Source organism: Suncus etruscus, chromosome 6 (genome assembly GCF_024139225.1).
Source record: "Suncus etruscus isolate mSunEtr1 chromosome 6, mSunEtr1.pri.cur, whole genome shotgun sequence".
Classification (NCBI taxonomy): Eukaryota; Metazoa; Chordata; class Mammalia; order Eulipotyphla; family Soricidae; genus Suncus; species Suncus etruscus.
The window spans coordinates 130,623,847-130,639,119 of NC_064853.1; the positions used below are offsets into that span (position 1 = coordinate 130,623,847).

Consider the following 15,273-nt stretch of genomic DNA (forward strand, 5'->3'; position numbering starts at 1 on the left):
CATGTGTGTCTTTTTTTGTCTTTTCTTTTTTTAAGAACTGGAAACAGATTCTTTAGAACAAGTTTTAAAGATTGTTGAGTGGCGGGGCGCTAGAGGTAAGGTGCCTGCCTTGCCTGCGCTAGCCTAGGACGGACCACGGTTCGATCCCCTGGTGTCCCATATGGTCCCCCAAGCCAGGAGCGACTTCTGAGCGCATAGCTAGGAGTAACCCCTGAGCATCACTGGGTGTGACCCAAAAACCAAAAAAAAAAAAAAAAAAAAAAAAGATTGTTGAGTGGTATCTAGCGGACTTTACTAAAATGAAGACACTCAAAATTCTTGCATGATTTTGAACTTATTTTTTTCTGTGATTGCTGTTGGGTTATAGGTAATAGTATTTCATTTTATACTAACTGTACTTGCCTGTATTTAAGCTTTCTTGAAAACTAAAGAGTAAATGCTCCATTACTAAATCTCTCTTAAGATAATGTTTCAAAGTTAGTTTAGAATTACAGATTGGTATATAAACCTCTTTTGCAGTGTCAGAAAACTGTTTTAATTGTTCTCTTCAGGGGCTGGAGAGATAGCACAGCGGTAGAGCGTTTGTCTTGCATGTGGCCAGCCCAGGACCAGACAGTGGTTTGAATCCTAGCATCCCACGATTCCCCAGTTTGCCAGGGACAGTTTCTAAGTGCAGAGCCAGGAGTAACCCTAAGTACAGCCGGTGTGGCCCCAAAACCAATCAATCAATAAAGTTAAAAAAATAGTTGTTCTCTTCAAGCACTTAACTTTTTTTCCTGTTTGGGGGCAACACCTGGCTGGTTATTTCTGGCTTTGCATAGGTGTCATTCCCATTGGCGCTTTGCAATGCAAAGGCCTCAACCTGTTGAGCTATATCCCCGTGCTGAAATACTTAAAAAGCTTATTATTTAAAAATATTTTAAGGTGTAACATTATTTGTAGTGATTTCAGAATTGACTACATGGACATAATAGATGAATTAAATTAGGAAAACAAGTAAAATATCAAGTCATTAAAAAAAAACTAGGCTGGGGGACTGGAGAGATAGTCTAGTGGGTAGAGTGCTTGCCTTACATGTGGCTAGCTGGGGTTCAATTCCCAACACATGGTCTTTTGAGCCCCACCAAGAGTGATCCCTAAGTGCAGACACGGGAGTAACCCCTGAATAATGCTGGTGTGTGCACTTGCCCTCCTCCCCTCCAGACTTGGGACTAAAGAGTTAGCTCGGGTTAGATAGAGTACACGTATGAATGAAGCCCAGGTTTGATTTTCAGCACCCACAATGTATGTGTCTGGATTTCCCTGGGGATATGGCTAGCTGCCCTGGTTTAGTTTCTAGCACTGGGGTGGGGGTGGGGTAATGTAGCATAAAAGCATGTTACAATATGTATACAATTCTTTTTTTTAGGGCTGGAGTGATAGCACAGCTATCCTGTCCTGTCTGCAGGACAGACCTGGCGTTGGCATCCCTGAGTCAGCCAGGACTTCTGATTGCATAGTTAGGAGTAAACCCCTGAGCACCGCCAGGTGTGCCCCTCCCCAATCAGACTTAGTTGGGCATAGTTGAGGCAAACTCGCAGATCACTGCCTGACGTGTGGCCCTAGACCATTGGGGTGCACCCAATAGAGTAATAGTCTTGAAAACCCTCTCAATGCAGTTATGATAGCCTCAGCAAGGTAGCTGTCTTATCTTCTCAGTCTCCCTGGGATGTGTGGTCCCGAACACTGCCAGCGCTTAACTGCCTTGAAAGGACCAAGATACCAAGTGTCTTGGTCATCCTCAGAATAAGCTCTCAGTGCGCCTCTCTGATGTGGCAATAATAGGAATGACTCAGCCCATACCAAGTGCCGGTGTGTGTGCTTTGGCGGGGGGAACGGACCATGGTGTGTGTGTGTGTGTGTGTGTGTTTTGGCGGGGGTGGGGGTGGGGTGGGGTGGGGGGAACGGACCACTTTAGTGCTTGGTTAATGTTAGACTAGTATAGCTGTTTTGGTCCGGAACATTGCATGTGCAGAATTGATGTAGGCCGGGGAGCGCCCTTTCCTGGCCAAGTTTCGCGGTGCGCACACATCTCGCTCGCTTTTCTCAGCACCCCAAAGTTTTGTATTGTATAGCCCCATGAAATAGTCACACAGCCCCAACATATAGGCTCCTAAGTATGCAAATGAAAAATTCACTTTTTTTTGGTGACATCTTCACCATTCAGTTATGCCACTCCAGATGGGTTGAGACCCACAGTTGAAGCTAGGGTATAGAAACTTCAGCTGCATTTTGGTCATATTTTTTTCTGTGAAGTGGATTGAAAAACTCCAATGCCTGCTCTCTTTTTGTTAACTTGGTTTTCTCTACCATAGGTTTCAGCAAATGGCAGCTATTACACCAGACAGTGACGGGTCCTGCTGCCCCTTACAGTGTCTGACAGACCACTGTGGATTCACACTGGGAGCATTGAAGTTAACAGTGAGACGGGCAGGTCTGTCTGTTAAGCCCTGCCACACAGTGAAGGAGGCTATTGTGTCATCACTCGATCATTCTCCACAGCAGATTAGGCCAAACCTAAAGCTTCCTTAGTGCTTTTCCCTTAGTTCTCATTGTCCTAGGTAGCTGGCTGGGTACACTGAATGTGTGTAGGTGAGAGTTCTAAAGAATGAAAATAACTTTCATTCCAGAAATTGGGGTTTCTGCCAGATATGGGGTGTCACTTTGCAGAAGCATGTCCAATACAGCCAAGTCTGCTGGGGTAATAAATCATGGTTTTCCTTATTTTTCAAATTCTGTCTTATGCAAGACTATATATACATATGTGAGCAGAGATGTACCTATATATTCTTGATGTGTAGGGCATTGTCACATAAAGCAAGTCAAAACTGAGGGAGGCAAAATATGCTGCTGGCAACTTGAGAAATACATAAACTTTTTTTTATTTTGAGCTTTCCTTTTTTTTTTCTTTTTTGGGTTTTGGGTCACACCTGGCTGCGCTCAGGAGCTACTGGCTCTATGCTCAGAAATCGCCCCCAGCAGGCTTGGGGGATCATATGGGATGCCGGGATTTGAACCATGTCCTTCTGCATGCAAGGCAAATGCCTCTCCGCTGTGCTATCTCTCCGGCCCCTATTTTGAGCTTTTCTATGGCCGGAAACATTTGGGAACTTTTATTCTTTCTGCGTCTGAACTCCGGATCTTTGTTTTCTGTATTAAGACCTCAACTCATGTGTGGAGTTGGCCGTGGGTCAGAAATGGCACACTGACAAGTATTAGGATAATTCGGACACTTGCCTTTTAAGGGATTGATAGGGCAGTCTTGGGGAGGAAAGTGGTCTCCCCTGTTTTATGTACCTCACTAGGAATCTTAGGATCTCTTTGACTTTACAGACAACTCAAGAGTTTGAAGTCTGTTTAAACAGTCTTGAGAAGAAGGAAATAGACTTACACATGCTTATCTTTTTTCTCTTATTTTTGCTTATAAACTGGGAATATTTACTTAAACGGGTATACATTCATTAGTATTAAGTCAATGATATATTTTAGTTTTTGAAAATAACCATTGTGAGTTCAATGTCAGGTTTTAAATGTCAACTGCTGTTTCTCCAGAACAACAGAACCCTCCCCTCCCTCCCTTTCATTTTGCTGTGTGCAGTTTTCATGGCTAGTTGTCATTTCTCATTGTTTAATAAAGAAACCCATTAGAACACTGAAATATATTTCCTAGGCTGTAGTCCAAAAGTGAGTATTAGATTGAGTTCTTAGAGCAGAAAGTGATTTCTTGGAAATGCTTGCAAGTTCAAAATGGGATGGGGATTTCTTTTCCTTTCTACATTCTCTATGTGTTATCTCTATTCCATTTAATATTACCATCTCTTTAGTTTAAAAATACAAAATGACCAAAAAGTCATCCTTTTCCCCAGATCACACCTGTCTTGGCATTCAAATTCTTACTGGGATTCAGATTCTTCTAGGGTTGAGACACACAATCAGAGGGTTTTGGTAGGCATCATGGTATTGAAGGAAGGTTGGAGATGCTGGTCTTAGGGGTTTTGCTCAAGGACCTGTTTGGTTGTCTTTGGCAAGGACTATGTATTGGTGGTGAAACAAATGACATGGTGTGTATGCATGTAAGCTTCTCTGGACACTAAGATACTATGCATCCCTTTGCTCTTCATCCATATGCAGAGTGTGGTTTGTAGCTAACTTCTAGCCTGGTTTGTACGTGAATTTGCTGCTATAGGTAGCTGTGCCGGAGAAAGGTGACCTATGCAACCTAGCACTCAATACCCCAAGTGATGGCAACAGAAAGATACAGCTTCCTCTCATCAGGCAATTAGTCAAAAAATAATAAACTCAACTGACTGGAGGTGACAGCCATTTTATTTGTGCTGTAATTTGCTTAGATATAACATCTGTGCTGCTGGCTTAGAGTGGCCGTTATTTTTTCCCCAAGTTTATGCGCTTAACTGTATTTTCTTCCTCTTCTTTATTATATTTCAGCACAAAGACATTAGCAGGCTGCTGGTTTCCTGTACCACATCCACATCCCAGAGAACACCAGAACTTCAGGACTGAAGGCAGTTGGAGATTGATTCTTAAAGTTTCACTAGAGGTTAAAACTAACAGTCTGTACAGCTGCACTTGCAGATTGTGCTATATGAAACTGAAAAAAGGTATTAGGGGAATATTTTATATAAAAACTATTGCAATAAATTATGCATGAGAGGAGAAGTGATGATATGCATAAAGAACTCGCTTGAATTCTATGTTTGAAGAATCAATGACTTACCGGTAAGAACAAAGAACATGAAAGTTCTTACCAGTAGTTTGGACAGGCCTTAAAGGCATGGGATGGTGGCAGAAATGTGGAATGATTTTTCATATTAAAATTTTGTTTTCTCCAGGGTTTCTGTTAATCAGTTCAGATGTGAGCAAAAGGTGTTTTCTTAATTGGCCGTTTGCCTAGGAGCCAACAGAAAAGAAAGGCTAAGTGGCGTCCCACAAAGACAATGTGGCCCTTTTCTGTCCTGAAGCAGGGTTGTGCTACCCTGACTATATGTTTGCTTGTTAGAACATGTTAAGATGTATTTATTTGCCACCAGTATTGAACGTTTTGTGCACATTTTCATAACTACATTCATCCCTGGATGACAGGCTTGAGTTGATCTCGGAGTGACCATGCTCACTCCTAGCAGCTGGCTTAATTTACTATGCTACAGAACTTTCCTTGGTCTCCCTGCCCTCCCTGTTTTCTTCTACTTCAGAAAATGTGACAGTGCCAGTTTGGTGTGGGTGTCTGTCAGAGACCCCACCCCCACCCTAAAGTTTAGTAAGCACTTCTCCCACATGTCAGGTGGAACAGGCCCCTAGTGACAGCGTCCAGTTTCACGCATGGGTTATGAGCTCTCGTTCATGGCGATCATAATGTTTTCCTTGTCTTTGGAAAGTGTTATGAATAAATCCTTTTTTGTAACGAATGGAGAAAATCAGATGGACCTGTTAGTACATTTTTGAGGCATTTTTATACTTGTTGATGCCGTACTTTTAATAATAAAACTGAAATTTTTTAGTGGCAATATTGATTTATTTTTTAAACCAGAAAGATAACCCATATTGATTACTTAATACAAAAAACATGGGAAAATGCCAAAAAAATTTACAAGATTCATTTTAAGTAACTTAACAGCTAAGAGCACCTGGAAGTTGAACCAAGTGCCCAGATTTCTATAATCTTACTGTTACAGATTTGGAATTCCTCAGCCCCATACTCAGGATTAGCAGAAGGTTCTGGGTGAGAGCTTTAGAACACTCATCGATCCCAATCTGGGATTGAGTTCTTTTAAAACCCCAAAAGATAAGGTAGGCAGTTTTGCTTTTTTGTGTGCTTAAAACAATCCTCATCTCACTGCAAGTAAAGTTCTGGTTACAGTCTAAAATTTGTCTTTCTGAAAACTGACCATGATTAAACTCTGAACCACTCTGAGCACGCTACTTCAGGCTCTGGATCTTTTGGATATTTGACCCAAGGCACCTTTGAGCTCCCTTGAGAATCAGACAGTTTCCCAAGCAGGGCGGGTGAGCAACCAGATTCTAACTGAAGCACAGAATTAATATTGTGCCTACTGTAAAAGGTGGTCAAGAAGTAACTGAAGGCAAAAGAATTGTTTAAAACATGTTTCCCATCTAAACATATTCTTTATTCTAAACCATATTTTCATTTTTTAAAAAATGAAACTTGGTGGTACTTAGAATCTAGACATCCATGTTGCTATTTCACGTCACTGCTTTAGTTGCTTAATATTTAAGCTTTGCTTCATGCTGCCTGTCTGTTTCCAAACCTTCAAAGCCTATTTCATTTTGTAGACTTGAATGACAAAATTGTTTTTCATGTGAAGTATGCCGAGACTTAAATGTTCAAGAACATTGTTGTAACACTTATCCAATAAAGTCTTGATTTTCTTTTCTAAAATTTTGAAATGTTTAATTTCTAGGAGTTAGGCTTTAAACTGGCAGGGGTCTCAAACTCGCGGCCCTCCGTACAACGTTTTGTGGCCCTGCCCTAGAGGAATCTTTTGTTTCGTTTTGTTTTAGTTGTTTGGCTCACACACACACCCCCCCCCCATGTTCAAGGCTTACTACTACTGACTTTGCACTCAAGGATCACCCCGACTTTGCCTCCTGTGGCCCCCAGATAAATTGAGTTTGAGACCCCTGCTTTAAAGAGTATTAATATTCCACCACTAGTTCTACTTTAGGAAGCTGGTATAGTACAGTTCCCTGAGAAGAATTGGTAGGTTTTTAACCACTGGTAAGTTTGATGGGGCCTTTTTATAACCAGAGAGAAAAGAAAGATGAGGACATTGTGCACTAACAGTTATAGTTTACTGAGTATTTACTCTGTAAAAATAATAATAGTGGGAAGACCATATCCTCATGCTCTGTGGTCCTCTCCTCTACCCTCCACTGGTGATTCCTTCCTAGACTTTGATGATGCCACCTCACTGCCTGGCTTGCTAGCATGGAGAAAACTAAAGAAAGCCCTTACCTTCTGGGAGCTCAGAGGCTGCTCTTGAGGTACTGGTGTTAATAGGAGGCCAGAATGGTTTTAGAAAGGCATCTTAAAGTCTTCAAGACAATTCTAGGAGATGCAAACTCATTTTGATCCGTAGTGTTAGCACTAGAATGAGAATATACAATATCACAGTGAAGTAATATCACATTAGAAGTAAATTCTGGTACTTATCTCCATGACAATGAGGAATAAAAGGCCTCAAACCTTTTAAGATCAGGCATCTTTTTTTGTTCGTTTGTTTTTGGGTCACACCCGGCAATGCTCAGGGTTTATTCCTGGCAGGCTCGGGGGACCACATGGGATGCTGGGATTCGAACCATCGACCTTCTACATGCAAGGCATACTCGTTACCTCCATGCTATCTCTCCGGCCCTTAAGATCAGAGATCTTAAATGGCAAAAACAGGTCAGTTTTCTCCCTTACACAAAAGTATTTTTTTTTTTTTTTTTTTTTTTGGTTTTGGGCCACACCTGGCGGTGCTCAGGGGTTACTCCTGGCTGTCTGCTCAGAAATAGCTCCTGGCAGGCACGGGGGACCATATGGGACACCGGGATTCGAACCAACCATCTTTGGTCCTGGATCGGCTGCTTGCAAGGCAAACGCCACTGTGCTATCTCTCCGGGCCCCAAGTATTTTTAACCTTTAAAAAATTTCCCCCTATTTTTGGAGGATTTGTGTATCTTTTCTTCCAGACAGTAACAGTGATAGAGCATACTCTGGTTCTGCACTTAGGCATGATTTAGGCTTGGGGGACCATAGGATACTGGGGATTGAACATGGGGTCACTGCATGCAAGTGTCCTTTACCTCTCAGGTCCTCATTTGAAATGAGTTCTTGTTTGGGGAAGAAACAAGAGGTCTAAGAAGCAAACCCTCAAGCTACTACAATAGTCAAACATCTCACCTATATTGTCCTGGCTTCCTCATTTTTGCTACTGGTTTAGAAGTCAGAAAGTGGGGCCATGAGATGGGCTCAAGTGACGCTGCACAACTGCTAACAATCCAGTCAAATGGAGCTCAAAGTGTGCCAGTGATTCCTATTACCTTGTGAGGTGTTCAAACTCATACTTGGAACTTGTCCCACTTGTCTTGTTATTAGTATGACGGGTGATCAAAACATTTTGTTACAGAGCAGGCATGAAAGCCTGGTTTCTACCAAGTCCCACATTAGAATACATTGCACAAGTGTAAAATGACACCATTTGCGGAAGATCTTTTTAACACACAGGAATGTAAATCATATTTTTGAAAATGAATTAACCCAGTATTTCAGAAATGGCTTTTCTTGGTAGATGCTCTACACAACCCACAAAGCTGTTCCAAATTGATTTTCTGAGACAATAGGGGGTGAGGCGCTGTTTGGTAAAATCCAGCTGTACTTAGCCTTCACTAAGCTTTGCTGCATGTGCATGAGTCCCCTTACTCCCTTTCATCACACAAACAATAAAATAGAACTCACCAATATTTCTCCTTCTGGTGAGCTTAGATGCTTGAGGCACTGCTCTCTCCACCAGCCACACTGCCTAAGGGGCTGCCAAGGTCAGTGAAGTGGCAACAAGTTCATGGAGGGGGGGGTTGGGTCACACCCGGCAGCGCTCAAGGGACCATATGGGATGCCGGGATTCGAACCACCATCCTCCTGCCTGCAAGGCAAAATCCCACCTCCATGCTATCTTTCTGGCCCGGCAGCAAGTTCTTAACATTGTGGGACACCAGGTCACATACAACAGGTGAGAGACTGACTGCTTCTGACACCCCCCAAACCACAACATAACTTTCTACCAGCATGAGTAATTGACTACACTTACACATCCACCTTCTGGCAGAGACCTGCAAGCTGTCCTCCATATGACCACTTACCACAGCACTACTGGAAACTGTTCCAGTCAGAGATGCTTTTTTGTCGTTATGGGCACAAAATTCACAACCCAGTTCAGAATAGAGAAAGCATTTATTACCACAGCAATCAGACGGTGCTGGAGTCGCACAGCAGCCTGGGGACATGGGCTCATGGGAAGGGCTGCAGGTAGGTGGCCCACAAACCCTATCAGCATCTCCAGGTCCAGGAGACTCTGGCTGGGTCAGTGCATGTGCAGCCTGAGGGAGGTGGGCCTGAACAAGCCGGTACCTCCGGACAGAACAAGGGATGGGAGAATAGGGACAGACAACACATAGACACCACCTTGAAATGGAATCAGATGAGGCTCATGGCATCAGGAGGGCTGTCCACCTCAGTTAACGGAGCCCGTCGGAGAGTGGACGCTTGGACAAGTAATATGCCAGCAGGGCCTGCCCCTTTGCTAACAGCAAGCAGCACACAACCTCCAAGCCAGTTACGATGATGCCGTTATCTTTGTTATCTGTTGTTATTTGGATTTTGAACAAAATTGATGGAGTAGGAGCCAGTAGAAGAATCCTGTTTGATTTGGAAGTTCTCTGTGGAAAGTCCAAAGGGTCGGAGAACCAAGTTCCCAAGATCTTTCAGTTTACCTGCAATGAAAAAGCAGAAGTTCCAATGTAGGGAGAATCAGGTGACTTCGGCTGACTTTGCCTCACACCCAGCACCCCGAGGCCCTCGGCAGGTCCTGCCCACCTGTGCTTGAGTGTGCTTTCCATGGATGGCTCAGGGCCAATCCATAAGTGGGAGGACAGAAGCCCCTTCACACGTCATTTCCTAGACCAGATCTAAAGTACCTGGTAAATACTATCAGTCTGGAATCTGCCTCAGCCTTTCTTGTCCCCATAAGGTGTAACAGCCTCCATGCCAAAGCCATAGTTCGCTGCACAGTACCTCAATGGCACTGTTCGACCCCTGGTACCCCTTTCCAGGCTTTATGAATGTCTCATGAATGTCTGCTGAATTCCTGGACTACAGACATACTGTAGTTATAGTTAGGAGTTTCAGCACATTAAAGGGGTTATAGAGATTTATGGGACCAATGAAATAGATGGGGTATAAGGGAAATCTTGTCTACGACAGACTTCTTCAAGGAGTGAAGAGTGGGTGGAACAGGCACATGGGAAAAGCCCCCAGGGCAGTGGGGGAAGATGGGGGTTCTGCTCACCAAATACAGGACTGTCTAGATGCTGTACAAAGAGCCAGACTCCAGGCCCAGTATCTGATAGTTCCTGTCAGGCTTCTTGGACGGTCACATGCACAGCTCAGCCCAAGACCCAATCACTCCATAGTTCCTGCCTTCCCGTTCGAGCTGCACCTGGCTTGCCCAACAGGTACCCGCCTTGTGAGCAGAGCTCAGTGAAGCTTCCCTGCTTCTCTTCCCCATACTGTCCCTTGGCCTGTCCATACATTAGCACGGCCCAGGAAGAAGCCTCTACTATGCAGATTGGAGCACGCCTTTAAGATCAGTGTGGTCCCTGGACCCTGCCCAGACCAACGTACCCATCATCTCCTCCTTTAGCCGCTCATTACGTTCTTCGATTTGTCGAGGTAATCGCTGTGGAGAGGACACAGAAGTGAGTGAAAATTCACTTAACTTTATTTCAACTTTGAGGAACTTGCACACCTGTTGGGAGAGTGAGATCAAGTGTGTGTGTGTGTGTGGGAGAGGCAGAGTGATAGCACAACAGGAGGGTGTTTGCCTTGCATGCAACTCACCCAGGTTTCATCCCCAGCACTCCATATTGTCCCCTGAGCGCTGCTGGGTATGTCCCAAAATAATACAAAAACAAGTAGGGATGTGCCATGTCCTTGAAAGGAACCCATGCAGCACTCAGGTCGGGCACTAGAACGCAGGAGCTAAAACAGTCCTCCCACTCTTGAACCAAATGTAGCCAACATACCATACTAACAGTACACAAACCAGATGCTGACAGGGCTCTATGGGGCAGTGGGTTCATGTGATGCTACTGGTGTTAGGGACTGAACTCAGGGACACATGAGCAGGTATTTCCCCCACAAGGAGCAAATCCATTTTTCTGCTCATTTGAATGTTTAAGCTCAAGTCACACACCTTTTCATTTTGTTATTGAGCCACACCTTGCAATGCTAAGGGATCATTCCTGGCAGCGTTTGGGGAATCCTTTAGACTGCTGGGGCTCAAACTCAGCCCTGTGCAAGGCAAGTGGCCGCTCCACTGTCCTTATCATTCCAGCCCTTTGAATCCCACTTTTTTGGGGTTGTTGTTTTGGGGATAATCCTGGCAGTGCTCACAGTTCTACTGGCAGGCTCAGGGGACCATATGTGGTGACCATATGTATGGCTCAAGCATGTTCCCAGGCCCTCAAGTGCTTTTTGATTTGATTTTGGGCCACTCCTGGCTCTGTGCTCAGAAATCGCTCCTGGCAGGCTCAGAGACAATATGGGAGGCCAGGGATCGAACCTGGGTTGGCCACATGCAAGGCAAATGCCCTACATGCTATGCTATCGCTCTGGCCTCACAAGTTCTATCTTGATTCAATCTAATCTGATGAGAAAAGTCAAGGCAGTGCTGGACTGAGCTGTACAAGCACTGAGCATGAAACTCCCAGAACTGAAGTGCCTGCAAAGATTTTCACCTTAGAAGTATCTTGCAGGACCACTGCAACAAAGACTCAACTCCTGGTATAAGCTCTCAGAAACAGCTGGCATGGGTTTGCAACCCTGAGGGTCAGGTAGAGATGTTCTTACCATGCAGGCTTCTCGTGCTTGGGGCACTGAAGGGTCCTTTTCTAGCACAGACTTATAGTCTTCTAGTGCCTCATCGAGCTTGTCAGCTTTCTCATACAACTCTGCTCTCCTCAGGATCGCCCTGATATAGCTGGGATTTAACTGGATTGCTGTGAAAGAGAAGAATCGAGATGGCAAAGAGAGTCTGTGTGCTCTCAGCCTTCGCCTTCACCACCATGGCCACATCTACACACACACAAACATACTCAACCCTTGACAACTCTGTCTCCTGATCCCTTTGCCTATTTTCTTGACCAGGCTTCTACACTCAGACTGGACAGGAGCTCCTCCCTCCTCCCTGGCTTTCCACACTTTCTCCTATTGCTCAGAGAAAGGAGCTTATTCCCAAAGTAGGTTTTTAGATCCATGCACCTCACACTGAGAAAGTTAAACATCGTCAAAACAGAACAGCCCAATCAATCAGATCAGAATGTACAATGGCAGTAGTTTCAGTCAGATATAATAAAAGGAAGTTGAGGTAGAAATAATTAATCTAAAAAAATAATAGAACCGGGCCAGAATACCAGTTCAGAGGGGAGAGCACTTGCACATAAATGACCTGGGCTTGATCTTTAGCACCAGGAGTAACCCTGAGTGTCACCAGGTATAGCCCCCAAAACAAAACAAACCAGCAATCATGATTAGTATGAGACTGGAACTAGATAACATCAAATTATATATATCTATACATTTTCTGTTTTTGGGTCACACCCAGAGGTGCTCATAGGTTATTCCTGGCAGGTTCAAGGGACCATATGTGATGCTGAGGATAGAACCCAGACCAGCCATGTGCCAGGCAAACATCCTACCTGGTGTGCTATAGCTCTGGCCCTTTAGATTTTATTTAGCTCTGATACTCTCAAAGAAATTACTACCCAAAAGAAGGAAACAGAAAATAAAGGTAATCAGCCAGAATAATTATGGGAATAGAAGAAGTAAGACAGTAAGATGAAAGACAAGTGCTTATGTGTATTTTCACCAAGGTCAGTTAGAAAAGTAAAACAAGCCTCAGGCCTATCACGAAATTATTATGTGGTAACTGGATGTGAGCCAGGCCCTTCCCGTGGTTCGCCCCAGCTGTGGTGGGCATTGCGGCCATACCTAGGGAGCCCAGCAGGTGCTGGCACATTCCTCCCCTGGCTTCCCCCCCCAAAAAAGGAAAGACATTATTACGATGATTATTTTTACTTTGCTCAGGAGCACCGAATGTAGTGCTAGGGCCTATGTTTAAGTTTCATGCATGCAAAGCATGTGCATAACACTTGATCATATTAACCCAATCATATCAATTTGGTGCTGGGAATCATGGAAGGAAAGCACCCTACTGCTGTACTATTGTCCAATCAAGAAATTTTTGAGGGCTGGAGTGATAGTACTCAGCTGACCTAGGACAGACCCAGGTTTGATCCTCAACATCCCATGTCTCCAAAGCCTGCCAGGAATTATTGAGCGCAGAGTGCTGCCGGGTGTGGCCCTCCCAATTTTTTTTTTTTTTTTTTTTTGACATGAGCTGGAGTGATAGCACAGCAGGTAAGCCTTTGGCTTGCAAGTGACTAACCTGGGTTCCATCCCTGGCATCCCACATGGTCCCTTGAGCCTGCCAGGATTAACCCCTGGGTGCCACTGGGTGTGACCCAAAGAAACAAAACAAAAAAAAACTTTGACAGTGGCCAGAGAGACAGTATAGTGGTTAAGGTAAGTACTTGCCTTGCAATGTGGCCAACACAAGTTCAATTCCTGGTGTCCTCTATGGTTCCCAGGACTAATTATTGAGCAGAGAGCTTGAAGTAAGCCTTGAGCACCTCTAGGTATGGCTCCCAAACAAAACAAAACAAAAATTGTTTTTGACAAAGGCTGGTGCAAAAAAATGCAGTGGGTAAGGTACTCTCACCCTGCATACAACTGACAGGGTTAGATTCTCAGCATTCCATTTGGGCCCCTGGGCAATGACAGGAGTAATTCTGAGTGCAGAGCCAGAAATTATCCCTGGGCATCAGCAGGTGTTGCCCCAAAACAAACAAAAAAAGTGACCCTAGTCTGGGATATCTGGTGGGGGAAAGGGATTCAATTGAACTGATAGGAGAGACCAAAGGCTCAGCTCATAGAGCAAGTCTGAAAGGGTAATTTAAACACTGGCAGACAGGTTTAGGAGAACCGTTACATCTGAAGAGACCCCCCCCAGATCCCTAGCAAAAACTGCCCTTCTGCAAACACAAAGACTCAGGTGCCCTACCTGATACCTATTTGAATGTCAAAGCAGTCATCAGGACACTAGAGAAAGGAAATCCTGAGTAGTCTGCTGCAAAGGCAGCTTTGAGCTTTTCTTAGCATCTCTGCCGATGGGGTATACAATGGAACTCTGTGCTCAGACCATGCTTCACTCGGATGACTACAACCTCTACAACTACCACTGTTAGGAAGGCTGCCATGGAAAGCTGCTGCTTCAGTGGCAAAGTCCACGAGGAAAGAGTAAACCTGATCACAGCCCCTGTAGTGGTCCCGGCTCTGGAATGCCAACATGAAATCAAGTCATACCTTTGCTGCAATCACTGATGGCTGCTTCTTTCTTGTCCTAAAAGAAACAATATTACTAAGGATCAATAAAACCTTAGACAGGGGTCTCAAACTCGAGGCCCGCGCCGTTTGCAGCCCTCTGTACAACATTTTGTGGCCCGAGGCCGGCCTTCAACTATTGCAGTATTTGCGATTATTCGCTTACCGAATAATCGCAATAAAAATCGCATTAGTAAGAAAAAATAGCATTAAACATTTGTATACTCCGAGCAGTTCCGTTCGGGGCATGCAAATGTTCAATGCGATTTTTTGTGACTTTTTTTCTTACTAATGTGGTTTTTTATTGCGAATATTCAGTAAGTGAAATTCCTTATGCGGCCCTGCCTCGCCCCTACTTTGCCTCCTGCGGTCCCCAGGTAAATTGAGTTTGAGACCTCTGCCTTAGGATGTCACAGAGTGACAGTACAGTGGCAAGGGTGCTTACCTTGCACACAGTTTACTTAGGTTCAATCCCCCCTGTAATCGTTGAACCCTACCAGGAGTGATCCCTAAGCATAGTCAGGAATAACACAGCCAGGTGTGAATCACAAACAACAACAACAACAACAAAACCAAAACAAATGGAAAAGCTTTACCACAATGGCCCAAGGCTCAAAGATGTTAGACTGTCAAAGATAATTGCTTTTCTTCAAAGAGATCTCATGGAACAAGTATCTTCTGGGCTAGCTTCACAATATAGTGATGTTTTGATTTACAGGCCTCTTGGAAATACATTTCTCAAGTAGGAGCAATAGCATAGCAGGGTGCTTGCTTGGGTTTGATCCTCAGCATCCCATATGGTTCCCAGTACCCTGCCAGAGTAATTTCTAAGTGTGAAGCCAGGAGTAATGCCTCAGCATAGATGGATGTGACCCCCAAACCAAAATAAAACCAAAACCAAACAACAAAAATACCCTAAATTACTCAAGTAGCTTCCTCCTAAAATTTAATCTTGACATCTTTTTAACTTCGCAGAATTCCATAAATCTAAGACCCTG

The 15,273-nt window shown here is 44.2% G+C and overlaps 2 protein-coding genes across 2 annotated transcripts in view; one reads left to right on the forward strand and one right to left on the reverse strand.

The window, feature by feature from the left end:
- PWWP2A (PWWP domain containing 2A) overlaps positions 1–5,863 on the forward strand; it is a 49,271-nt gene extending 43,408 nt beyond the window's left edge. Inside the window, exon 3 of the mRNA XM_049776046.1 lies at positions 4,486–5,863. Within this exon, the coding sequence (XP_049632003.1) occupies positions 4,486–4,499 (14 nt within the window). The 3' untranslated portion in view covers positions 4,500–5,863. The remainder of the gene's footprint in view (positions 1–4,485) is intronic.
- A 3,125-nt stretch (positions 5,864–8,988) lies between these two features.
- The window catches only part of TTC1 (tetratricopeptide repeat domain 1), a 32,906-nt gene continuing 26,621 nt past the window's right edge, over positions 8,989–15,273 (reverse strand). The window contains exons 5-8 of the mRNA XM_049776086.1: positions 14,258–14,294; positions 11,684–11,832; positions 10,457–10,511; positions 8,989–9,546 (exon numbers count right to left, since the gene is read on the reverse strand). Of these exons, the coding sequence (XP_049632043.1) occupies positions 9,413–9,546; positions 10,457–10,511; positions 11,684–11,832; positions 14,258–14,294 (375 nt within the window). The 3' untranslated portion in view covers positions 8,989–9,412. The remainder of the gene's footprint in view (positions 9,547–10,456; positions 10,512–11,683; positions 11,833–14,257; positions 14,295–15,273) is intronic.